We start from the raw sequence: 26,390 nt of genomic DNA on the forward strand, positions 1-26,390 counted from the left end.
GATGCCCTCTGCACCGCGAAGCTGAGGACAGCAGCGAGACTGCGAGATGACATCGTAGCCTCACCCGCCCTCATCTAAGCTCCTGCATGCCGTTCCAGGGGTATCCCCGCCAGCGTCCGTTCTGGTCGTTTTACACAAGTGCGGCCTCGTTTTGGCAATGGCGCACTGCGATGCCCAGTTGTGCCACACACCACCCAGAAACGGTCCAGAGTCCCGTGTTTTGCCATTGAGCTTCTTGAGAAGTTGTGGTCGCAGAGAGGCCTGGGGAGACGGGACCTGGGAGTATCAGCCCAAGTCAGGGCCGGACTGTCAAAGTGTCAGGGTCAGACCAGGGGCGGTCAGGGTCCAAGGCGGGATGGAGAGGGTCCCCCGCCCAATCCAGCCAATCATCGGCTCGCTCTCCAGCTATCTGGCCATGCCCCTGGCCACATAATTTGGGGCTGCCCCAACGTGCCCCTCCACGACCCTCCATCAGCGCCATCAGCTCGTGGGTTCTCCTTTTCTGGCCCACGGTAGGTAGAGGTAACGTTGGGATATTACCACTCCGTCCGTATCCATACCTCTAGGCCTATCATCGACAGCTTGAACCGCGATCTGAACCTCTCCTCGATCCCTCATAAACTTGCCTCCGCGCCCCCTCGGTCTGTTTCAACCCGCTTTCGTCTTTTTCTGGGGTACCTCCTTCCTTGCGCCAACCATCAACTCAGCGGCTTCAGTTTCCTTTTTTCCTCACGCCCGGCCTAGGCTTCGACTACCTTATACATATTAATCCTCAATCATACACAACGCAGACTTATTCCACAATGGCTGATATGTGAGTTTCCTACCTCGCTACCGACCTCTTTGGCCCGACACGTCGTGTGTCCCACCACTGCAGCTGCTTGCAGTCAGCTCGTCTCGGCGGGCTTCAAAGGTTATATAGTGGCTCTGTGCTAACCTCTTCGTCTTTGTCACAGTAATGTTGACGTTCTCGTTATCGGCGCTGGCCCAACTGGTTTGGGTGCTGCCAAGCGCCTCAACCACATTGTATGTGTCCCCCGCGGATACCCCTCCTCCTCATCCTCCTGCCTGCTTTCTGCCCACCGCCGTGGAAAGTCATTAGGTGAATACCTTCAGCTAATCCTTGTGTTCAATCTCTAGAACGGCCCTTCGTGGTTGATCGTCGACGCCAACGAGAAGGCCGGCGGTCTCGCGTCTACAGATGTTACCCCTGAGGGCTTCCTCTATGATGTTGGTGGCCACGTCATCTTCTCTCACTACAAGTACTTTGACGACTGCCTTGACGAGGCTCTTCCCAAGGCGGATGACTGGTACACACATCAGCGCATTTCCTATGTGCGCTACAAGGGCCTCTGGGTCCCCTACCCTTTCCAGAACAACATCTCCATGTTGCCCGACGAGGACAAGGTCAAGTGCGTCGAAGGCATGATCGATGCCGCTCTTGAGCACCGTGTCGCCAACACCAAGCCCAAGGACTTCGATGAGTGGATCCTGCGCAACTGCGGCGAGGGTGTTGCCAACATCTTCATGAGGCCCTACAACTACAAAGTCTGGGCCGTGCCCACCACCAAGGTAAGAAGCTTGTTCTGTCGTTCAGCATGGAGCTAGTGCTAATCAACGCCATAGATGCAATGCGAGTGGCTCGGCGAGCGTGTCGCCGCCCCCAACGTCAAGCTTGTCACCAAGAATGTCATCCTCAACAAGACTGCCGGCAACTGGGGCCCCAACGCTACCTTCCGCTTCCCTGCCCGCGACGGAACCGGTGGTATCTGGATCGCCGTCTCCAACACTCTTCCCGAGAAGAACAAGCGCTACGGCAAGCACGGAGAGGTCACCAAGGTCGATGCCGAGAAGAAGACTGTCACGCTCGGTGACGGCACCACCGTCAAGTATGGCAAGCTTATCAACACCATGGCTGTGGACCACCTTGTGGAGAAGATGGGCAACCAGGAGCTTGTATCGCTCTCCAAGGGTCTTTACTACTCCTCCACCCATGTCATCGGTGTCGGTATCCGTGGCGAGCGTCCTGAGCGCATCGGCGACAAGTGCTGGCTCTACTTCCCCGAGGACAACTGCCCCTTCTACCGCGCCACCATCTTCTCCAACTACTCCCCTTACAACCAGCCCGAGGCCGGTGCCAAGCTGCCCACCCTCTACAAGGCTGACGGCTCCAAGGCCAGCTCTGATGAGGCTAAGGAGGGTCCTTACTGGTCCATCATGCTCGAGGTTTCGCAGTCTACCGTGAAGCCCGTCGATGAGGAGAACCTGCTCAAGGACTGCATCCAGGGTCTCATCAACACCGAGATGATCAAGCCCGAGGATGAGATCGTCTCCACCTACCACCGCAAGTTCGACCACGGCTACCCCACCCCCTCGCTCGAAAGAGAGGGTGTCCTCAAGGAGCTTCTCCCCAAGCTTCAGGATATGGACATTTGGTCCCGTGGTCGCTTCGGCAGCTGGAGGTACGAGGTTGGTAACCAGGACCACTCGTTTATGTTGGGTGTCGAGGCTGTGGACAACATTGTCACCGGTGCTGTCGAGTTGACCCTCAACTACCCCGACTTTGTCAACGGACGTCAGAACACTGAGCGCAGGCTCGCCCAGTCATTCGTCTTTGGCGTCAAGGAGGATCAGTCCATCCCCGCGAGGTCGGCGCTTCCTAACTAAGAGAAGAAAAGATGGAGGAATTGAAAACTATATATCACTTGGATGTGGACAATTGCGAGATGAAGTAAGGATATACGCCGAGCATGAGAGGGCGGAAAATCTTGCACTTGCATAACTATGATAAAATAGCACACGTTACTTGCTTTGCTTCATTTATGGAGCACATGACTTTGTTAAAACTTAATGATAAGAGTACCCAGCCACCGGGCTGTCCCGCATTCGTGGTCCTTACCTCTCCTGTGTCTATTCAGACTATTTTTGAACCATTGGTGCCTTGAATTGCCGGATCAGGGCTTAATGCTGGGTATCCGATTGTCTTTTAGTGCGGAGTCGATCTCCCGCTGATACCCTATTTCCTCGTTTGGCTCGAGCTAAGGTTCGGCTTCCCGCCATTTCGGGAACAACATGAGGCCATTTCGGGATAACAATAAGCTGTTGTTATGAGTTGTCCCTTCGGATCTGGATAGGTGCCCGATCTTTGGACCCCTCGCGGCATTGCCCCAAGCAGATCGGCCCATTCGCGGCCCGCTGTTGCTGCTCAATTACTTTTAATGTGTTTCGGAAATTGGACACGTCAAGTCCCTCTCCTATTTGTACGAGATTCGGAGATAACTAGAGAGGGGATATAATCAATCGGTGTGAGTGTTTCGGAGACAAGGCTGACTTTCACTTGTACTAACTTGTAAACTGACCGCCGGCTGTTTAATCGGAAGGGCTACTTGGTTACTTACTCAGCGGGATGACCCATTGTCCAGTTTTAGCAAGTTGATGAGGCTATCAACAAGTGATGTGACAACATCAAACATCGACCACTGTGTCAGTCCGCCTCTTCTTCCATTTGTTCCTTTCCTCCCCCCACAAGCCCCAGCCTTTTCTTTAACTAGGTAAGACGACACGGGCAAACAATTGTCCAAAGATCATCTGAATTTCCAAAGCCTAACCCTGCGTGTTACATATCATATATATATCATCCATGTTTGAGCCACACATCTTACACAGATTGACCACCCCGGATCTACATACATGTACTCTAGCCACTTATCATGGTACGAGGGCTCAGCAGGAGACGTACGCTGTGGCGAATTCTCAAATGCCCGATGGTCTGTCTGTCTGTCTGTTCCCAATTTTGGAAGTCTCTCCCCTGACTAGGAACTCCACGAAGATAGATGATCGACAGGAACTTTTGTCAGATAGACGACACTGCCAAGCTCTAATTGCGAGTGTAGTATACTTGGACTACACAACGTGGGCTTACTATACCAGTGTATACAAAAGACTTTCAAGATCGGTGGGATGCTGATACACAAGGCCTATTACCGTGTTAGAGCCGCAATTAGTTCACAAAAAAAAAAAAAAAAAACGCCGTTCATCTAGTCTACTACTATACACTTGGCTTGCCAAGGCTGGACTGAACAGTTCCCGTAGTCATCACCGCCCGGGTTTGTTTTGGAAGGAGAAAGTCCTCGTGCCCTTCTGTTGATCAAAGAGGGAGGGGAGTTCAAAAGGAACACTCATTGCGTAGATCAAGTCCCATTTACTTGCACGTGCATATCTCTCGGAACCTCTCGAGACCTGACAATGCGGTGCCACGACGCGCCGGGGGGGGGGGGGGGGGGGGGGGGGGGGACATAGGCTGCATTCCCTGTTGCTTTTCTTTTCTTTTTTTTTTTTTTTTTTTTTTTTTTTTTTTTTTTTTTTTTTCGTGTCTGTGTAAATCATCGAGTTGAATGACATACATTCAAGCTATAGGTAAGCTAGAGAGTGTCGATATAGACCACCGGCAGCTGGTCCATAGTCTGACTTTTCCTCTTTTTGAAATTTTCCCGTCGTGTTACTAACTACCGAATCCCAAGTGACGTCAACGGCGCTTGGCTTTCCCGAGTTCGGATGAATGATATCTATTCAAGTTGTGTAACATAAGATGATGTATAGCTGCTTATGCGGGAAATGAGTTGATACAGGGAACGAACGACATATATCGATGTTTGGAAAGTTGTAACGACAAGGTGTTGAATATATAGCCTGCATGGTGTTCGATTGAGCAAGAGGACATACAATCTAGGTATTTCCTGATTGATGTATATGCTAAACAGACACTAGTCTCATGTATGTATGTGCGGGTAGGGTATGGACTGGTAGATTATCAGAGTAGGATTAGGCTGGGCTGGTCGCATGAGTGAAATATAGTATGAAGAATTGGATGGGCTTGGGAGCTTGGTTTGTCATACTTGGTATGCCAATGTGGCGATGAGGCTGTGGTAAGGTACACTGTAAAGTGTGATGCAGAAAATACACTAGACGCCGTAAAAAGCTGGTCTGGTGGGACAAAGGAGGTTTGAAATAAGCACTTGAGGTATCGTCGCAAAGCGCCCGAGTATATCGAGCGTTGTGAATGAAGCGATTCAGATTTTGATGAGGTTCGGTTGCCGCTGTATCTGATCTGCGTTACACACACGCTACGTCGGGAGTCGTCGATACAGCGGAACCCGCAGACGGCGTCGAGGGTTAGGGGGGCTCGGGGAGGGGCGTGCAAATTCCGATGGACCAGCGTGGCATGGGCGGTGATGACCAATGAGATGGATGATGGGTGGACGTACGGCAATGAGATGGGAGCGCTTCCTTCGATCGGTGGAACAAAAGGAAGAAAACTGTGCTCGTACACTACGAGTGAAGCGGCCGGCAACTTTCTGGGGAGACTACACTACGAGCTTTCTCATCGAGACAAGATGCCAAGACGATGCCGAAACAAGCGAGCAAAGTGGACACCACCGATTGTGGACAACAATTGGGGACGATTGGGAGCTTTGGAGACGGCCTCGGGCCTGAACGGGTCACGGGCACAACTTGGAACTTGGGCCCAAAAATTTGAGGTGAAATATCAATGGCAACCAAGGATGTTCCAACTCCTCTTTTACAGGCCCTCTGCAAGCCTGTGTGCCTTTTCGGTGCTGCCCCCCCCCCCCCCCCCCCCCCCCCTTTTTTTTTTTTTTTGGTCTCTTTCTTCTCCAACCTACATCGGGCGTTGATGAACGGGCGGCCCCTCCTCCGTCAACCTCTCCGACTAGGTGTTCATGTGCATCCGAACCTCTGGGACTGCTAGTTAGCCTCACCGTCTTTGCTCTTTTTGCCAAGCCGTGAATGTGCCGTGTGTGTGGGACAGCGAGTCTGATGAGCGAGCGAGAAAAGACCCAACAACGAGGAATAAACCAGATGACGGGATCCCGGAACTCCGAGATCTAACACATACAGCTTAGACAGGAGGTACGCCGGTGCGCTATGAATAGGTAAGGTAGGTACCTCGAGGCAGGGCTACTGTACATAGAGGTAGCTGCCTGGGTTCAGTTTGGTAACGGGAGGAGGGGGGTTAGGTTGCCTTCCACTTGCTACTCTAGAGCTTCCGGGCGGGTTCAGTTGGGTTGACAATCGCGGATATCGCCCTTAGTACCTTCGCCGGTCGTAGGGATCTTCGGGGGAGAAGCACCACCTGACTGTCTTCTCTGTTTCCGTCCAAGTTGCCCGGGTGTTCCTTCTTTCTTTTTGACACTGCAGTCCCGCTGTGACATGAAATCCAGTTGCCTCTTTTTGATGAAGGCACAGCTCGCTGCCAGAGGTGTAGGTACCTAGGAAGGACCCAGTGGCAGTTTCTTGTGCAACCGTGCAGTGCGGTGCGGTGCACCAAAACGAGGCTAAGCCGTATATGGGAGCTTGCCGCTCCTGGTCAATACCGACTTTGACTTCTTGGCCCCATCGTCGGGTGCTCCTACACTACCTACCGGCGGAGGTACCTCTTACCACCACGACGCATCACAGGTCCACTGCACCACGGCGGCAGCAGTCCTTCGAGTCCACACACCATTCGCATCCTGATCCATTCAGCATTCCGCTCCAACAGCAGCATCGGCCACGGCCCAGCACCGCTTTGCACTTTTGCAGCTTGCTTCAAGTTCTCCTCCACTCCAGCCTCGGACATCCACCCACCGACCAGCGATATTCCCATAATTCACCATTGCGCTGCGCATTCCATCTACCTACGCATCCACCACGACAAAGAAGAAGCACGCAGAATCACCCTCAGAGGCCATCTTCCATTTTCGCAACTAGTAGTAGGCGTAGTAGGTACTGCCTTTTCCATCACCAACCGACAAGTCCCAGTCCCAGTCCACCACGATTCCACCCAACCACTCCTCGCCTAGGCTGCTGCTTTCTGGCTGCTTTGAAACCTCTCTAACGACCTCCTCCAACCAAAGAATCTGCCAACACCGACCGCGACCGACTTCCGTCCGCCTATCCACCCCCAGTCGTTGTTGCTGTCGTCCTTTTTGGCTTTCAGCTCGTGGCGATTGATTTGCCCAGCACCGGCGACCAACAGACTCTCTATACCTAGGTGACCAGTACCTAAGAACTTTTTTTTTTTTTTTTTTTTTTTTCCTCCTCCCCAGGGACGGAAAAATCAACGACAGGCAGCACACTGCAACCACTAGCCTCGACCATACCTGAGCCAACCGCCAACCTCAAAATCCAGAACCGCTCCGGCAAACCCAAACACTCAGCGCCGAACGATAGCCCAACTCCACCTCATCACGATCGCTACCAGGCATTATCACCACACTGAAGGGCAACAGTCTTTGCACACTCGGCACCACACACATCAGAAGGTGCATACATCGACGACCACAATCCTCGCATGCTGGCACCGGGTGCTTGGAACGACGGCCTGCGTACCATGATCGAAACATGACTCGCCCCGACACGACGTCCTCCCCACGAGCCCGTTATCCTTGAGTCCGCCGATTTTCCTTCTCTCGGCGACCATGGAGTCAGTCGCGATACCTCCACAAGACGACCAGCAGCAGCTCGATCCCCCGGCCCGCATCTTTGAACGATTACGCCAAATCGCCGGCTTTGCATGGGACGAGACTAAACCGCCTTACCATTCTACCTACGACAACTGGCACGTCTTCGGCACTCGATTCGTTTCGCCCTTTTCCACCACCGGAACCCCGGCCCCTGCCTCCCCGGCTCCATATCCTAACACGAGTCCGTCGTCTTTAGCAAAGCTAGCACCCGGCCACCGCGCAGCCCCCCAGGACCGCCCCAATGTTTCGGCCTCTCACAGCGACGCCGGCAGTGATCGTTCCACCATTTCTCTTCCCACCGTTGCCCACCATGCTACCGATGCGCCTGTTGTCGAGGAGCTCGTCGTTGCCAGAATATCCTACCATGTCCTCCGCGAAGAGAGGGCCTACCATATCACCAAAAGTCTTGTTTCGACTGTTGATCCCAATGCCGAGCACATCTCGAGACCGATAGACCTCATTCGTCTGAACCCCTTGCCAGGCGATCGGGGGACCATCGTTGTGGCCATCTACGCGTATTCTGGGGAAAATTATTTGTTCAAGGTGTTGGATATGGGCCCCGCCTTCTTCTACGCCAAAAAACACAATGACCGATGGGAGGCGCACCGCGAAGAACATCCGGTCCTCGAGGAGCCCATATCACTTCAGCACTTTCTGGATTTTGCCATAGGCGCTGCCCAATGTCTGGAGATGCTTCACCATAGCCAAAGCATTGTTCACGGCGAAATACGTCCCGATGCCTTCCATTACAACCTCGAACTAAACAGAATAAAGATAACGTCACTCGGCTCTGGTCTACGGTCCTTCGAGCACGGTTTAACAAGCACAGGCTGGTCCACACTGTCGAAGGAGGTGGGCGCCCGCCATAAACTACAGTACATCAGCCCTGAACAAACCGGACGGATGCCTGCCGAGCCCGACACTCGCACCGATATCTATTCCCTGGGGGTTTTGTTTTGGAGTCTCTTGACACAGCAGCCCGTGTTCCAGGGCGACACACCGCTTGATATCGTCCAAGGTGTCCTTGGGCGTAGGATACCTAACGTGTCCCAGATACGAATGGATGTTCCCGACGCGATTGGCCGCATCATTCAAAAGTGCATTTCCAAAAACGTGAGCGATCGGTACTTTTCGGCCAGTGGCCTCCGGCACGATTTGGTCAAGGTGCAAGAGTTGCTTGGCTCCGGCGATTCCCAGAGTCTCAGGGACTTTCAAGTTGGTTCCCGAGACGTATCTTCCTCCTTCCGGCTTCCGACCATTATGATTGGCCGCGACCGCGAGCGATCCGAGCTTGTCAAAGTCATTGAGCGAGTATCCAAGAGCCATGGGATGAACCACAAAGGTGGGGTAAATTGGGGTTCAGATGGATCTGTCTTGTCAAACGATGTTGTTGACAATGCTGAAGTCTCCAGTGAAGGCGCTAGCTCAGCCGACGGCTTGAACAGGCAGTCCGGCTCATGGGCCCTTGCTTTAACCCCGGATCCGAGAAACAGAGTCAGCTTGCCCCCTTCGGCCCTGGGAACCAGTTCGGTGACCACCTCGGGCGAAACGACGTCTTCAGGCACGTCAACGGGTACGTCGACGATCTCGGGAGGAAATCGACAGTCTCGCCAGTGGGATAAGCCAGCTTTTGAAACGTCCAGCTTGAACGAGAATGTCAGCTCCGATGCCTCGCGGGGCAGTGGATTGCTTAGCGAACCTACCTCGACGATATCACGCCAGCTCGGTTCCAAGTTCCGAAAGCAGAGACAAGGCAATTGCGAGGTGGTGATCATCGAGGGTACCGGCGGTCTAGGAAAGAGCTATCTGGTCCAGTCAATACTGGCAGATGCGCGCAGGAGAGGTTATTGTGCTACAGCCAAATTTGAAACAGCAAGGAGAACTGCCTTTGGCCCCCTTTTGCAGCTGCTATCCTCTCTCTTCCGTCAGGTCTGGGGCGAGAGAAACACCGAGACCCCTTTTCATCAAGCGCTCAAACACCATGTCCGGCCTGTGTGGCCTACGTTGCATAAGGTCCTTGGCCTCCCCGAATTCCTGCTAGGCCCGCCCGACAACACCCCTCAACGATCCAACTCCACTAGCTCACAGAGCGGCCAGCCCGCGTTGAAACGACGCGGATCGTCTCCCGAGCTTGGCGGCAACAACATGTACCGACATTCTTCGAAAGTATCGTCCGCGACCCAGACTTCACAGGAGTTTCTGAGGGCTGGGGCTTCGACGCAGACTTCCCGCCTAACGAACACCTTCCTCGATGTACTGCGGATGTTCACACACTACAAATTCATTTGCTTCTGTCTCGATGATCTGCACTTTGCGGACGACGAGTCACAGGAGCTCATTAGCCAGATCATCGGAGCGCGAATGAAAATGGTCATCATCATCACGTACCGCCCGGAAGAGATCGGGCCCGAGAAAGTCCTGCAAATCCTCAGTCCACCAAAGTCCGAAGAGCTACCACGTGGAGCAGGCGCACCAATAATGACCAAAATAAAGCTAACGCCTCTGTCCGAGGACGACATAATACACTTCGTATCGTCGACACTCTGTCTACCGAAGGAAGATGTCACGCCTTTGGCTCTTGTCATCCAATCCAAGACAGCTGGAAACCCCTTTTATATGCGTGAGATGCTCAATGCTGGCTATAGGAAGAAGTGCATCTGGTATGACTACATGGCTGGTGAATGGAAGTACGACTTGGACAAGCTCTTCGACCAGTTTCAAGGGGAACAGAACTACGATGTTCTCGACACCGCATTTATCACCCGACGCTTAAGTGAGCTGCCGCCCGCCTCACGGTCAATCCTTGCTTGGGCTGCGTTACTCGGGCAGACTTTTTCGTTTGACCTTATCTGCCGACTCATGACTGGCGAGTTTCATTTTGAAGAAGACAAGGACAAGCGACAGCAAGAAGAAGATTGCTCATATATCATACCCGCAGATGAGTCCGTTGCTGGACTTGAAGCAGCCATACAAGCCTGCATCATTGTTCCAAGCGATAGGGATGATCATTTTCGTTTCGTCCACGATCGCTACATCCAGGCGGCTGCGGCATTACAAGAATGCAATGCTCGAAAAATGCACTTTGCCATCGCCCAAACACTCCTCAAATACCACGCCAACGATCGTACTTACAGGGACAATGCGGCCTCCCACATTTGCGAGTGCGTCGATATCATCTGCCAGCAAGTGTCTCGTCGGCGTTCGTATCGAGCATTGCTCTCCCGGTGTGCACAAGAAGCATCCGTGAGTGGCGCAAGACCTACTGCAGCAAAATTCTACGGCAACGCTGTAGCGCTACTTCAACCTGACCCTTGGAACGACGATGCGGGCGATTCCTCGTATGAAGAGACTCTCCAACTCTATATCCAAGCAGCCGAATGCTACCTTTACATGGGCCTCCACGCCGCCGCCAACGATCTACTCCAGACAATTCTCGCCAAGGCAAGGACGGCTGTTGACAAGGCCCCGGCCTGGGTACTGCAGTCACGAATTTTTGCTCAGCGCGGAAACTCCGAACAGGCATTGGACTCACTCCGGTTGTGTTTGAAAGCTTTGGGTGTAGGGTTCGATGACAACCCATCCTTTGAGAAGTGCGACGCCCAATTCGAGCGCCTGTCCGTACGAATACAGACAATGGATCGCAGCGAGCTGGTCAACCCGCCCAAGACGGAAGATCTCACTCTTGCATCCCTTGGTGCCGTGCTCACCGAGACCGTTAGTGCTGGATGGTGGAGCAACTGTCTGTACTTTTACCAACTTGCGCTCTCTATGATGGAGTTACACTTGGAGAAAGGTTCATTCCCCCAATCTGGCATGGCATTTCTATTCTTGGGCACCATCGCCCTCTCGAGGTTCAACATGGTTCAATTCACTGTCGACTTGGCCGGCATTTTCCTGGAGCTGCTGGAGAAGTACCGCGATCCATATTCGATGGCCAGGGGCTACATGATCTATGCCAACTTTGTCGGTCATGTACAGTTTCCGCTCGGCGCTATTGCCAACCAGCTTGAGGCATCGGTCGAGTTCGCCGCTGCTATGGGAGACCGCATCTCTGCCATTCTTAGCTTTGGTCTAGCTGCACAGCTGAAATTTTTTGCCAGCGAAAATATCTCCGATCTCGAGGCCTTCTGCCAGTATGGCTGTGAGGAGGTACCGAATTGGCATCTGGACACTCGTGGCGGCGTAATTCTTATTGCCATTCGACAGGTGTGCCGTGCCTTGCAAGGGAAAACGCAAGTGACAGATCCTTATGAGGTCATGAGTGACGAACAACACAAAGCCTCAACTTACAAGTCTTGGCTCACAGCCAAGGCCAGTGGAGACAGGACGCTTATGTTCTACGAGTCAATCGAGATTATCCCGCTCTTCCTGTATGGGCACTATGAGCGGGCCATTGAGATCGGGGAGGTTTGTTGCAAGAACAGCAAGATGATTTGGTCGGCCAGGAACACAAAGCTCGCACAGTGGTTTTACGCTTTGTCTTTGGCGGCTGTGATCCTCCGCGAACAGCAAGACCCTCGGCGCATGGCTGAAGATGAGGAGAAGTTTCAGAGCCGCGTGGAGGAGACGATTGAGAAGATTGATGAACTGAACAAGGGGCTGAAGGACTGGCAGGCAGTTAATAATGTTAACTACCTGGCTTGGTCAAAGTTACTGGATGCCCAAATAGCAGAGATCCGTGGTCAATATGGGGATGCCATTCAGCAATATGAAGAGGCGTTGGATCATGCTGCAGAATACAATTTCCTCTTCGAGGAGGCCTTGGGAAATTACCTGATGGCTAGCGTCTTCATTCGTCACAAGGGCAGGCGCTCTGCCCGGTCTACCCTTCGCGACTCTATTGCTCTCTACCGCCAGCTTGGTGCCACAGGAATCGCCGACCTCATCGAGACCGGTCATAGTATTTTGCTCCATGGCCCTATGCGCAACCCTCGCACGGCTGATGCTGGCGTTCAGACCGATTTTACTGGCGACGCTGCGTCTGTTCAATATCGGACCGTGGAAGAAGAAGGATTGGAGGACGGAGAGGAGACGGCGCAGGCTGCGGTGGCAGCGCTGAAAGGGGAACGCATGACAGCGTGGAGGGGCTCAATGCAGCCGGAGGCTGGGGTTGGCTTGCCAGCACTTGATATGATCGATCTGCACGCGATTTTGGTCTCATCTCAGGTCATCTCCTCGGTGTTGAGGGTTGATGAGCTTCTCAAGACCATGTGCGACGTAATCTTGCAGACGTGCAGCGGGTCCGCTACCCTGGCAGCTCTCGTGGTGTATGAGGATGAGAAGCAGAAGGACAATTCGCCCCTGTGTGTTGCTGCGAGTGGTGACCCCGATAAAGGAGCTGAGGCGCACATTCCCGGCATTCCCCTCAGCGGAACCGACCTCGTCGCCGAGAATGTCATCCTGTACTGCTCCCGCTTCCGTGAGGTGGTTTTTCTTCGGGACCTTGTAAGCGATGAGCGGTTCGGCAACGTTAGCGAAAGTTGGCTTCGGAGGAACCCAAACAGCAAAGCGGTCATTGCCATCCCGATCTTGCATGGTTCTGAAAACCCGCTACTTGGCGTCTTGTACCTCGAAGGCGTTCCCGGATCATTCACAGACCGAAACGTCACTGTTCTGCAGCTTCTCGTCAACCAGATCGGAATCAGTTACTCGAACGCTCTGGCCATGAAAGCTGTTGAAAAGGTTTCGGCTGAGAACGTCTCCATGGTGGCGCTCCAGAAGCGTGCTTTGGCTAAAGCGGTTGAAGCAGAAACCAAAGCCAGAAATGCCGAAGCTGAAGCCATCCGGAACGTGAAGCTTGCGGAAGAAGCCGCGAAGGCGAAGTCAATCTTCCTCGCTAATGTCTCTCACGAGCTGCGCACGCCCCTAAATGGAGTGATTGGAAACTCGGAGCTGCTCAGGGATAGCAACTTGAATAAGGAGCAACTGGAAATGGCTGACTCGATACGTGTGTCGGCAGATCTGCTACTTACAGTCATCAACGACATCCTGGACTTTTCAAGGATGGAGGCAGACAAGATGAAGCTCTACATCATCGCATTCAACCCGGAGGAGATGGTTCGCGAAGTCGTCCGCGCAGCATCGTACAGCAACAAGGAAAAGACATCCAAGAAGAACGTCAAGATCGTTCACGACATCAATCTTCCTCCCATGTTGATTTACGGCGATCCCATTCGTCTTCACCAGGTCCTGGGCAATCTCATTGGCAACAGCCTGAAGTTCACAGAGCATGGCTCCATCACCATTGGGGCCAAGGTCGACTCCGAAACCACAGAGAAGGCGACGTTGACATTTTGGGTCAAGGATACCGGCATCGGCATTTCACCACAGCAACTGGACAAGCTCTTCCTTCCCTTTAGCCAAGCCGACGAGAGCACAGCGCGGAAATATGGCGGCAGTGGTCTCGGTCTTAGTATCTGCAAGTCACTGATCGAATCGACCATGAAGGGCAAGATCCGCTTGGACAGTGAGGAGAACGTGGGGACAACCGTCTGGTTCACTGTCACGTTTGATAAGGCCAAGCCGGAGGTGATGGCAGGTGATACCCAGAGCACATCGCCCGTTCAGATGGAGCCTCCACGGGACCGCCAACCGCGGCCACTTCCGGGCGCTGTGGAAAACGGCGATATCAGCAGTGATCAGGTGCCGCGGCCCTACATCGACCTTACCCATATCCCACGCAACCAGCTTCGAATATGCATTGCCGAAGACAATTCCATCAATGCTAAGATTGCCATGCAGTATATGCACAAGCTGGGTTATCCGAATGTTGATACCTATGACAACGGCCTGAAAGCAGTTGAGGGTCTGCGGGAGAAGGCGCGGCAGGGAAACCCGTATCACATCATACTAATGGATGTACAAATGCCAGTGCTGGATGGTTATGAGGCGACGAAGATGTTGCGAAACGATCCGATAGATTCTGTCCGCAATGTTCTCGTAATAGCCATGACAGCCTCGGCCATTCAGGGCGATCGAGAGAAGTGTCTCGCTGCGGGTATGAACGATTATCTTGCCAAGCCGGTTCGAGGGGAGCTGCTGAAGAGAAAGCTGGATACTTATCTGGGAGCGAGCGCGAGCATGAGTTTCAGCACTCAGGTTGGTCAGCCCAAAGTCACCACTAACGCCACTAACACCACTGCCACCACTGCCACAACCTCTACCATCTCTTCGACCCCTATCACAACCCCAACAACTCCCATGACTCCCATAACCCCAGATCAATGAACCCAACTATTTCTTGACAATCGAAAATTGTGGTATTCGAGTGCTTAGAATCTGACGCCTCAGCTTGTAAACAGCGTTTTCTCGAACGGCGCTTCGCCCAAAGGCCTGGAAGCCCCCAACCCATCAACCCCGGCAGCAGCAGTACCAAAAAAGACGTTGACACTCCACTTTCCTCGCCCGTGCCACCTCCTTTGGCTGATAACACCGCTGCTTCTGCTTCCACTGTCAAAATCGGAGTGGGATCCGCTGCGGCTTCTCTTCGAGAGGTGGCGGCCAGCAACGTGAGCGGCGGTGAATCGAGACCGTCTTCACCCAAACTCCTCTCTCCCAGCGGCAAGAACAGCAAACAAAGCCACAGAAGAGGCAGATCATACGATATCCGCCTCCTTCGCCCCTCGGAGTCCGCAACAAGCTTCAGTAACGTCACAAATACCAGCGGCGGAAGCAGCAGCAACAGCAACAGCAGCAGCAAGAAGTTGGACAGGCGTTTGTCCTCTCCATCTTTGTCCTCCAGTGAGCGGCGAGGATCGGTGCCGGACCTGACAGCTGGTGGCGGCGGTGGTGATAAGCGGCAGCCTAAGAAGCTGGTGGAGGCTCGGGAGTGATTTCGTTTCCCCCCTTTTTCTTTACTTTATCTCATGCATTTGGTTGGTGGCGAAAACATTAGTTACGGTACTAGAGATGTCGGACTTGGAACTTGCAGGTTTTGCCAGTTACAAGTTGAGGGTCCTACGCGCGGGTGGGAGATGTCAGGGAAGGTGGAAGTGGAATCAGCATGCATTTTGGCTGCCATAGAGAGTTTGTTGTTCGGACAAGGAGGGTTCAGGTGGTCCACTATCCAAGGACGAAAACCATATACCATATAGAGAAAGATGTTCAGAGATAGAGCGGCAGAGAGAAATTAGGGAGGCGGGGTAGTTGGACATTGTTAAGAGGACATGTATAGGAAGCGAATCGCGGAATGCGAGACGGATGGAGGTGTACGTATGGGTTTTACATACCGGTCACCGCCGTTCTCATATGTGTTCGGTGTGGTATGTGATGTGCTTTTTTGTTCTCCATACTTTTGGAAGGACAAGGGAATAGGGAACGCGGGTTCACATGAGCGGCGCAGCGAAAAGCATATGGAACTAGTTAGTGCATGAAATGGGTCTTTTTCTCAAATTTTATGGGCGCACGGTCGGAATATAAAGGTTGGGGGTTATCTGATTATGCTGTGGCTGGTGCTTCCCTCGCGTACTTTCATTCTTTTTTTGATCCCGTTTCGAGTTTTGTCATGATGCCCCCATCTGTATGTCTATAGCTCGAAATGTACAAGATGATAGATGCAATAACAGCTCCCATATTCATGTCTCGGTTAGGATACAGGTTTAAAATTTATCATCTTGCCCAGTAGTGAACCCTTGACCTTTGACCAAAGATGGCACATAAAAAAAACACAACTCAGGTGGTATATCATTATTACAGCAATCACGCTCGCTTATCTTGCTCATAGTTCCATCCCACTCCCCTCCTCCACTCATTCTAGAAAGCAAGTGTATCAGAGATCATGATGACGACACCGAAGCCGCGCCAGAAGCGGCCGCACCAGCACCAGCAGCAGCGCCGCCCGCTCCCGTCGGCTCCACCGGTTTCGTGTACGTTACCTTCTCAACCGCCACGTTTTCCACCCCTTTCTCATCCTTCCTCAACTGATAGACATAAAGCGTCAACGAAATACCCTGGACATCCATCAGACAAAAGCTCGGCACCACCTCCTCATCTTCATCGAACCCCTTATCCTGCTCTTTTTGTCCTTCGCCATTGCTGCCGAGGTTAACAGCCCACGAAGCAGCAGTAGTCGTAAACGCCCCCGTCGCCGACCCGGGGTTCACGAAAAACTTGTCCATGTACTCGAAGCACTCGAACTTGTGCGTGCCGCCCCAGCAGAGCACATCCACGTCCAGACGGTTGGCTTCGGCTAGGAGGAGGTCCGGTTCGTTGGATACCAAGGTGAAACCTTCGAGGAAGCCGATGCGAAGGTTGCCATGCGTGACAACGCTGGTGAGGGGAAGGGAAGTTGCTTCGACGTCCATGCGGCCGCGAACGATTTTCAGGTCGGGGGCGATGGTGCGCAGGTATTCGTAAGTTGACCGGTCAGTTAGGTTGCCGAGGCAGAGGGTTTGGGAGATCTTGCCGGGGGCGAGGAGTTTCTTGAACTATTTTGGGGCGAGAGGTGTTAGAGAGGTTGAAGGGAGAGAGAGAGAGAGGAGGGGGGAGAGGATGTGAGAAAGCGCACTTTGGCGGGAATGTCCAGGGCCCGGTCTGGGATGTGGAGGTCACCGATCACGAGAATTAGGAAGGCCATTTTGGCGGTTTGTGCGGACGCGCTTGAGACTAGAAGGTGGCTGAGAAAGTTGATGTATGTAAGAAGGAGGCGCCGTGAAGATGCCGACGTGTGCTGGAAGCCGTCGAGGTTCCAGTACAAGGGACTGGCGTTGTCGGTCAGACAACTTGTGGACTGATTCGTATTATGGTATTATTTGGCGTTGTCTATTTGGCGACAAAAAAAAAACCAACCAATTGGCCGGAAGATGGATAATGGACAGGAATGATGAGGCGTCTGCTCGTCGATGTTATTGTTGACGTCTCGAGCTCGGAGCTTGCGTCGGTGGGCTGCAGTGCGATTTGGTGACAAGAAGTGCCCTGACAGACGGGAACCAAAGTGACGGAGGGGAGCTGGTGTGTGGAGACGCGCGCGGACCTTGTCGGGCAAGCTGATAGAGTGGGGGAGGCTTAAGTTAAGTTGACACAACGCCCCTATGTACACTATGTACCTTATCCCCGCATTTTGAGCCTCGCGTCCCCAACCTCAGCTGAGGGGAGAATCCGACCCCCGGCCCTTCCGCGACGCTGACTGTTCTACAACTTCTTGTGACATGTCTCGTCCGACTTGGTGTGCAGGGCCCCCGAGCCTGTCAGCAGTTCCGATCCCGGCGGAGTCAAGAGCATCGAGGCACAAGTACCGAATCGGTTGACGGCACCCGCCGCGCCGCCGCCAGCATGGCCAGCGCACCCATTCAGGGGACGCCAGAATTGCCCCCCGGAATGCCATTCTCATCTGGAACGCGGACTTGGCTCGGAATCTCATGTCTGTAGTCGCCATAAAAGTATTTTAGTCTATTTAGCTGGCGGTAGATTCATAATTCCGCTTCGGCACACGTTTTGCGGTCCATTCCTTCCTTCACTTTTTCTTTCCCCCTTGATTGCGTTCAGAAGTTGTGTCTCTGACTCTGACCGACTTCCTCTTGGGCTTGACTTGTAACTGAAGACTGAGCTCGGTAACAGCCACTACAAGTCTACGACCTACTAGCATCAACCTACACTTGGAACAGCCGCATTAGGTACCTAAGTAGTTCGGGGAACCAGGTGGAGGAGTCCTGCATAACGCTCCCAGCGCCTTCCAAACTGGCACACTCAACGTCTCTTGTACGCTCGGCGCTTCGGCGGTCATCGGTACTCACGGGAATAACATCATCGATGCCCCGCTCCAGCGGCCCGGTCGACTCCCCCGCTCGGCTGTCCCTGATCTCCCGTCACCTCGCCCCCGATTACCCACTCAACACTCCTTATACCGTCGAGAGACACCCGGACAACATCGACACCTCTCTCTTGCCCAAAACACAAACCCGCGCCCTCACCACCGACACCACTCCAGCCAACATGTCTACCCAGCCTGAGCATGCGACCCTCCTTATTCCCGGCCCCATCGAGTTCGACGATGCTGTCCTCAACTCCATGAGCCACTACAGGTGAGATCCGAACGGCGCAAACCAATCAACCCCACCTGTAATTGGCTGACCATATTTGCAACAGCGAGAGCCATGTCGGGCCTGGCTTTGTTGCTGTCTTCGGCGAGACCCTGTCGATGCTGCGCAAGTTGTTCCAGACCACGGACCCCTCCGCTCAGCCTTTCGTCCTGTCCGGCTCCGGTACCCTGGGTTGGGATCTCGTTGCCGCCAACCTGATCGAGCCTGGTGAGGATGCGCTCGTCCTCAGCACCGGTTACTTTGGCGATGGCTTCGCCGACTGCCTGAAGGTCTACGGCGCCAACGTCACCCAGATCTCTGCCGAGCCCGGCAGCCGCCCTCAGCTCCCTGAGATTGAGAAGGCTCTTTCGGAGAAGAAGTACAAGCTCCTCACCGTCACTCACGTCGATACCTCTACTGGTGTCCTCAGCGAGCTCAAGAACCTTTCCGAGCTTGTCCACAGGGTTTCCCCCGACACCCTCGTCATTGTCGATGGTGTCTGCTCCGTCGCCTGTGAGGAGATTGACTTTGATGCCTGGAAGCTCGACGGTGTTGTCACTGCCTCCCAGAAAGCCATCGGCTGCCCTGCCGGTCTCTCTATCTCCATGTTCAGCGGTCGCGCCATCCAGGCCTTCCAGAACCGCCAGACTCCACCGACCTCTTACTTTGCTTCAATGAAGAACTGGCTGCCCAGTGAGTACCACTTCACGTTACAATCTACCCTTTTGATACCACTTGCTAACGTATGATGCGCGCGAACTACAGTCATGCAGAACTACGAGGCCAAGAAGCCCTCCTACTTCGCCACTCCTTCTCCCCAGCTCGTTCGCGCCCTCCATACCGCCCTTGGCCAGATCGTCGCCCAGGGTGTCAAGGAAAGGTTCGCGGCCCACAAGGCGGCTTCGGACAAGATCAAGGCGGCCGTTGCTGCTCTCGGCCTCAAGCAGGTCGCCGCCAACCCTGATGACCAGGCCCACGGCATGACCGCCATCTACCTTCCCGAGAACGTCAAGGGCGCTGAGCTCCTCCCCAAGCTCGCTTCGAGGGGCGTCGTGTTCGCCGGTGGCATTCACAAGGCCATTGCGGCCAAGTACATCCGTTTTGGCCACATGGGCGTCAGTGTGTTGGATCCTAGCAGAGGCCATGTCGAGAAGGCCATCAAGGCTCTCGAGGAGGGTCTGTCCGAGTGCGGTTATCAAAAGGCTTAGAAGTGGGGTGTAGTGTAGGAACGTGGTGTATATAAAAAGCCGGAGTCATTTTGGAGTCACGATATATACCATCTTGAATTTTGCTGATTGAAGAAGAGGTCCCTAATCGATCTGCAAGCGGATTTGAATATATGAAACTGTGTAAACCGCCTAGCAAAGTTGCAGAGTGCAGTGAGTGACGTGCTGGGGGTGCAAGAGGGCCGTGTAGAAGAAAGGAACACCCCCTTCCCCACATGTTGCGAATGGAGTCTCGTCCCTCAATGGTAACCCTTGCATAAGTGGTTGCATTATGTACTGGTCACTAATCGCTGCAAGGTGGTTGAGATACTGCCACTACCTCTGCTGCGACATGCCAGCGATCCGGGGGTGTCCTTGATAAGGAGTCTAGTGTACCAGTGAAAGGGACATAGTGTACGTTGGAGAAGGGAAGGGAAGTAAGTACCGAGGCTAGACGAGCAAACCTCAACTGCATAGCCGGTAAGTACGCCTGGAGCTTTTCGTCCTCGTCTTGGACAATCCCAGGGTAGCAAAAGCGGGGCAATCCTGACGCCTGGGCATCTCCACTGGGGAAATATTGATACGGAGCTATCAAGTGATGTACATGGCAGCTGTACCGGATCGATGGGCCGCAGTGAAGATGCGGAGATATCTCAGGATAGCTATATCCGGTCGACCTATGTAGTGTAGAGTTTCAAGAGCTGTGTTTGAATGGTTGTCCAGACTCGGGAAGCAGAAGGTCCTTAATACTGACATATGTATGTTGGTGTATATGGAATGGTGGTGAAATGGTATTACCTAGGTCTGTTCGTTAGGACAAGAGCGGACTTTGTGTGAGCTAGGTTCTGAAGTATCTATGTACAGGCAGTGTGCTATCCCAAGTTAAATAGCAACTGAACCAAGCATAAATTACCCAGTAAACATTCATTTGGTGCCGTTTGGGAAGAATATCCAGATATGATGCTGACATATCGACAAGAACTTTTCTCGGAAAGCCCACGATGGGTCTCAGTTGGATGGCTTTGGGTTGCTGTTAAGACTACAAGCAGATAAATACCGTTTTGGGTTGCGCGGACGACATCTGGAACCCGACGTGGTCCCAGTGGTGAAATGTGAAAAGAACGACTGGAAGGGAAGCCGTCCCAGAGGCGCGGAATCCCGTGGTCCAGTCCAAAGGTCCAGCGAGCGCGCGCGGAGGGCGTCACCTCAACATCCGTCAACCTCCGCAACGAACAAGGGCGTCCTGGTGGACGTGCATGCCAAATCGGAACGGGAGGCTGGTGGGGTCCATCACGGTTCGGCCTTTCTGGGCTTTCGACCCGATTCTCAATGCTCCCTCCAGTCCAGCTCCAGCTCCATAACCTCCGTCATCCCACTGCAAATTGAAGTGCACATCCCACTGCACCGCCGCGCGCAGGCCCCTTCACGCCTCTTGCACTTCTGCAGCCTCGAGGTTCGCTTCATTTTTTTGCCAAACTGTGAACCTTCCATTTGACTTGCACTGATCAACACGCAACACTGCACTCGCAAAAACGCCAACCCAACAACCCGACTCGACCCGTTCGTTGTTTCCTTTCTCTCGCTCCAGGCTCGCGACCACGACGATTGTGCCCCACGTCTCCTCCTGTCTGGATTATTCATTCCATCTCCCGGCCCCAGCAACCCGGCCGTCAAGCCAGCTGCGCTTCGCTTCGTTTCGTTTCGTTTGGCACGCACCGTGACCCGGACAACCAAACAGACCTGGACCTAGGCCATTCACACACCACGTCTGGACCCAAACACCCCTCACCTCGCAATCCCTCCATCTACCTTAGTCCTTTTCTCCCCGCCAGACCAGCAACGAGCTGTCGATCTCCTCCCATTTGTCTCGCCGAACTTTGGTAGCAGCAAACCCATCCTGCTCGAGACTATCCACTGTTCAGCTACCCGCTGTACCCATACCTTGCTACCAACCCCTCTGCATCCCAAATCAGTAGAGGAACGCGACCATGCCCCTCTCCATCGAGGAACTGGACAACCAAGTCCGCACCTTCTATGAAGGTCGCGGCGAGACGGTAAATAACGACGCCGGATTCTGGTTCGCCCTGTGTAGATGCTGACGTTCTGTTTTCTGCTTGAATAGCAAGCTCAGGCCCAAACCGTCCTGAACCAGGTATGTCTGCCAATAGCCAAACTCGACCCTCCTTTGTCCTGACAGCCAGGGCTAACATAGCATCCTTCAAACAGTTCAAGGAAGATCCCGATGCCTGGTTGATGGTCGACGAGATCCTCCAGAAGGCCACCTACGAGCAGACAAAGTGTCCGTCAATCCCGCCTACGTACCAGACAGTTCATATCCAGAATGTCATATACTGACAGGGTTTGTAGACTTGGGGTTACAGGTCCTCGACAATGTGATTATGACGAGGTGGAAGGTGCTCCCCCGCGAGCAGTGTCATGGTACGTGAAAACATGGCCATTTTGGAAGCTTAATGCCCCTACAGTAGCTAACTTGTCTCTCTCTCTCTCTCTCTTTCAGGTATCCGCAACTTTGTCGTCCAGTATATCCTCCAATGTTCGAGTTCCGAAGAGCTTCTCAAGGCCCACCGTGTCCTGCTCAACAAGCTTAACCTTGTTCTCGTCTCCGTCCTCAAGCAAGAGTGGCCTCATAACTGGCCTACCTTCATCAACGAGATTATCTCTGCCTCTCGCTCGAGCCTTTCGATCTGCGAGAACAACATGATCATTCTGCGACTCCTCTCCGAAGAGGTCTTCGACTATTCCGCGGAGCAGATGACGTCGACAAAGACACGGAACCTCAAGACCACCATGTGCGCCGAGTTCTCGCAGATTTTCCAGCTTTGCCAGGAAGTTCTCAACTCTGCCAACCAGCCCAGCCTTATCAAGGCCACCCTCGAAACCCTGTTGCGCTTCTGCAACTGGATCCCTCTCGGTTATATCTTCGAGACCCCTCTTATTGAAACCCTTCGGACGCGTTTCTTGGAGGTTCCCGAGTTCCGAAACATTACTCTCCAGTGCTTGACCGAGATTGGTGGTTTGCAAATAGGGGGTCCTACGGGCCAACAGCCCAACTATGGCGAGGCCCTCATCAAGATGTTCACCGAGGTCCTGACGACCATCTCCAACATCATTCCTCTCAGCATGGACTTGAAGGCGACCTACCCGGCCAGCAACTCTCGCGACCAGGAATTCATCCAGAACTTGGCGCTGTTCCTTTGCAATTTCTTTGGCATGCACCTGCCCGTAAGTAGCTGAGATTTGTGAGCTCATGATCGTAGTACTAATATGGTATCTAGCTCATCGAAAACCTGCCGAACCGTGACTTTCTTACACATGGTCACTATTACCTAATCAGAATTTCGCAGATTGAAGACCGCGAAATCTTCAAGATCTGCCTCGACTACTGGCTCAAGCTCGTCCAGGAGCTCTATGAGGAGATGCAGGCCTTGCCCCTTTCCGATATGAACCCTCTTCTTAGCGGTGGTCTGCAGACCAGCGGCGCCCCGAACCCCGCTCTGCTCAACAACTACCCTCTCCGCAAGCACAAGTACAACGAGATTCTTTCCAACCTGCGTGTTGTCATGATCGAGAAGATGGTGCGCCCCGAAGAAGTCCTCATTGTTGAGAACGACGAGGGCGAGATTGTCCGCGAGTTTGTCAAGGAAACCGACACTGTCCAGCTTTACAAGACCATCCGCGAGTGTCTCGTTTATCTCACCCATTTGGATGTGGTCGACACCGAGCAGATTATGACCGACAAGCTCGCACGCCAAGTCGATGGATCCGAATGGTCATGGCACAACTGCAACGTTCTCTGCTGGGCTATTGGTTCTATTTCTCTCGCCATGAACGAAGAGACGGAGAAGAGGTTCCTTGTTACTGTTATCAAGGATCTTCTTGGACTGACCGAAATGAAGCGGGGCAAAGATAACAAGGCCGTCGTCGCCAGTAACATCATGTACATTGTCGGACAGTATCCCCGTTTCCTCAAGGCGCACTGGAAGTTCCTCAAGACGGTCGTCAACAAGCTGTTCGAGTTCATGCACGAGTCTCACGAGGGTGTCCAGGACATGGCCTGCGATACTTTTATTAAGATTGCCAAGTCTTGCAGACGCCACTTTGTTGCGCTCCAGCCTAGCGAGTCTCAGCCTTTCATTGAGGAGATCATCAGGGACCTTGGCAAGATCACTTGCGACTTGACTCCTCAACAGGTACATACTTTCTATGAGGCTTGCGGCTACATGGTAGCTGCTCAAGGCAATAGGCACCAGCAGGAAAGGCTGCTTTCTGAGCTCATGCAGATTCCCAATATGGCGTGGCAGGAGATTATCAGGCAAGCTAGCCTCAACCCTAACATCCTCCAGGATGCGGACACCATCAAGGTTATTGGCAACATCATGAAGACCAACGTCTCGGCATGCTCATCTATTGGTACCTATTTCTTCCCTCAGATCGGCAACCTCTATAGCGACATGCTTCAGATGTATGCCGCCACCAGTCAGCTGATTTCTGAGGCTGTTGCTCGCGAGGGTGAGATTGCTACCAAGATGCCCAAGGTCCGCGGGCTCCGAACCATCAAGAAGGAAATTCTCAAGCTTATTGAGACCTATGTCGACAAGGCTGAGGACCTCCAGGCCGTGCGGGAGCAGATGGTGCCTCCTCTCTTGGACTCGGTGCTTGTTGACTACAACCGTAACGTTCCTGGTGCTCGTGACGCTGAAGTCTTGAGGGCCATGACCGCCATGATCACTAAGCTCTCGGCTTTGATGGAGGACCAGGTACCGATCATCATGGAGAATGTCTTCGAATGCACGCTGGACATGATCAACAAGAACTTCTCCGAATACCCCGAACACCGTGTCGAGTTCTTCAACCTCCTCCGCGCTATCAACCTTCACTGCTTCCCTGCGCTTTTGAAGCTTGATAACCGTCAGTTCAAGTTTGTTATTGATTCGTGCATGTGGGCTAGCAAGCACGACAACCGCGACGTTGAGACTGCGGGCCTTAACATGTGCCTGGAGCTCGTCAACAACATTGCTGAGAAGACTGACGTTCAGACCTCCAACGCTTTCTTCAACCAATTCTTTGTCAGCATTCTGCAGGATGTGTTCTTCGTTCTAACCGACCAGGACCACAAGGCTGGCTTCAAGACCCAGTCCATGTTGCTCATGCGCATGTTCTACTTTGTCCACCCCGCCGATGGCTCGCCCTCGAGGATTCAGGGCCCCATTTACCAGCCCGATCAGGCCCAGCCAGGCACTAGCAACAAGGAGTTCCTCACCATGTTCGTGGGTAATCTGCTGCAGACCGCTTTTGCCAACCTCACGCCGTAAGTTTTCTTCCCCACCTTCGGACCTTGTAAGGTACCGAGCTAACCAAAAGTGCAAAACAGTGCCCAGATTACCTCGTTTGTTGAGGGACTCTTCACCCTTAACACCCAGTACGACAAGTTCCGCCTCGCGTTGCGTGACTTCCTTATCTCCCTTAGAGAATTCGCCGGCGACAATGCCGAGCTCTACCTCCTGGAGAAGGAGCAGCAAGAGACGGCGGCCAAGGCGGCCGATATCGAGAGGAGATCCAAGGTCAGCGGCCTGCTGAAACCCAGCGAGCTCGAGGACGATGAGCTGTGACTAGTTGGAGAGGAGCTTAGGAATGAGTTTGCGCCGACTTACGAGTCGCGCCGAAATGACGTACCACCAGAGCAGCCACACATGAATGGGCTGGCTGGTGCTGGTGATATGACGAAAGGAAAAAGAAGCGGCGGCGGCAAGGATCACGACCAATTCGGTGGCGATGGATGGGAGTTCTATGGTCTGTGAAATGAAATATGGCGGCGTTCTTTTTTCTTTTTGTGTTTATGTAAGTCACCAAATCAGTCGTATTTCTTGTATGAAACCCAACCCGGCATTTTATCAAGAGCCGACCCGCTAGAATCAGCCAAATACTATTGAATGAGTAGCATGCTGCCAGCCTCTTGTATCTGTTCCTCTCACTTTTTGTGTTATTAATCATAAGAAGATTGGGTGGGTGGCAGTACGCTTGTCTGGTTCACATCCGGAGATTCAAGGGTGATACTTGTGAAGAGTAGTCAACAACACGACAATGGGGGGAAGGTGTTGCTGACCGACTTGGTTGTTCCGGCAAAGTAGCCAGTTGGTGCGTGGTGCCCTCATTGCTCGCCTTCCTGCGCACATCCTTTGCAGTGGTCTGGTGCTAAGACGCTTCAGTGTATGCCGACTACATACCGATAACAAGTTTAGACACTTGTCCAATATTCGATCGTTCTCTTGACGCACTGCAGTCCGTCCACCAGAACAGCAGGTGTCTATTTTTTTTCACACTCCAGAACTGGTCTCATCTGAAGCTAGTGATCACCTTTTACTTTGAGTTGTGTTTTCACTCACTAATTGAGTCACGGCATTGACTTTTATACCTACCTGGTGAACTGACTGGACTGGGTTTCCATCTACTTTGCATCTTCTCTTTTTCAACCCTCCTCTCCTTCCTCTTTCAGATTTACACAAGGCGTTTCGCGTCCCGTCTCTCGAGGCTCACGTCTCCCAATCGGACTGGATCAGACCGGCATTCCCTATCCCGCGTTTGGAGTTACCTCGCTTTCTGTTCCGTTCACATTGTCCCACCCGGTT

General features: G+C 53.1%; 5 protein-coding genes across 5 annotated transcripts; 4 read left to right on the plus strand and 1 right to left on the minus strand.

The window, feature by feature from the left end:
* The first annotated feature begins 476 nt into the window (after window positions 1-476).
* Window positions 477-2,905, plus strand: NCU01824 (UDP-galactopyranose mutase). Its single transcript, XM_951515.2, has 4 exons — window positions 477-814; window positions 957-1,026; window positions 1,141-1,572; window positions 1,627-2,905. Exons 1-4 carry the CDS (start codon window positions 804-806, stop codon window positions 2,665-2,667), a joined length of 1,554 nt encoding a protein of 517 aa, XP_956608.1. The 5' UTR covers window positions 477-803; the 3' UTR covers window positions 2,668-2,905.
* Window positions 2,906-6,489: 3,584 nt separating this feature from the next.
* Window positions 6,490-16,092, plus strand: NCU01823 (two-component sensor protein histidine protein kinase). The gene is made up of 3 exons (XM_950827.2): window positions 6,490-6,779; window positions 6,915-14,621; window positions 14,825-16,092. Exons 2-3 carry the CDS (start codon window positions 7,479-7,481, stop codon window positions 15,353-15,355), a joined length of 7,674 nt encoding a protein of 2,557 aa, XP_955920.2. The 5' UTR covers window positions 6,490-6,779; window positions 6,915-7,478; the 3' UTR covers window positions 15,356-16,092.
* On the minus strand, window positions 15,903-17,509 carry NCU01822 (retrograde transporter). The gene is made up of 2 exons (XM_950826.2): window positions 17,029-17,509; window positions 15,903-16,948 (listed from the first exon to the last, which is right to left on the minus strand). Exons 1-2 carry the CDS (start codon window positions 17,095-17,097, stop codon window positions 16,298-16,300), a joined length of 720 nt encoding a protein of 239 aa, XP_955919.1. The 5' UTR covers window positions 17,098-17,509; the 3' UTR covers window positions 15,903-16,297.
* A 126-nt stretch (window positions 17,510-17,635) lies between these two features.
* On the plus strand, window positions 17,636-19,895 carry NCU01821 (alanine-glyoxylate aminotransferase). Its single transcript, XM_950825.3, has 3 exons — window positions 17,636-18,541; window positions 18,606-19,231; window positions 19,304-19,895. The coding sequence occupies exons 1-3, from the start codon at window positions 18,270-18,272 to the stop codon at window positions 19,744-19,746; spliced, it is 1,341 nt and encodes a 446-aa protein (XP_955918.1). The 5' UTR covers window positions 17,636-18,269; the 3' UTR covers window positions 19,747-19,895.
* A 1,215-nt stretch (window positions 19,896-21,110) lies between these two features.
* NCU01820 (exportin-1) lies at window positions 21,111-25,714 on the plus strand. The gene is made up of 7 exons (XM_950824.3): window positions 21,111-21,797; window positions 21,866-21,895; window positions 21,970-22,042; window positions 22,111-22,182; window positions 22,262-22,986; window positions 23,040-25,072; window positions 25,136-25,714. The coding sequence occupies exons 1-7, from the start codon at window positions 21,732-21,734 to the stop codon at window positions 25,371-25,373; spliced, it is 3,237 nt and encodes a 1,078-aa protein (XP_955917.2). The 5' UTR covers window positions 21,111-21,731; the 3' UTR covers window positions 25,374-25,714.
* The last annotated feature ends 676 nt before the right edge of the window (window positions 25,715-26,390 follow it).

Source organism: Neurospora crassa, linkage group II (genome assembly GCF_000182925.2).
Source record: "Neurospora crassa OR74A linkage group II, whole genome shotgun sequence".
NCBI classification, from domain to species: domain Eukaryota; kingdom Fungi; phylum Ascomycota; class Sordariomycetes; order Sordariales; family Sordariaceae; genus Neurospora; species Neurospora crassa.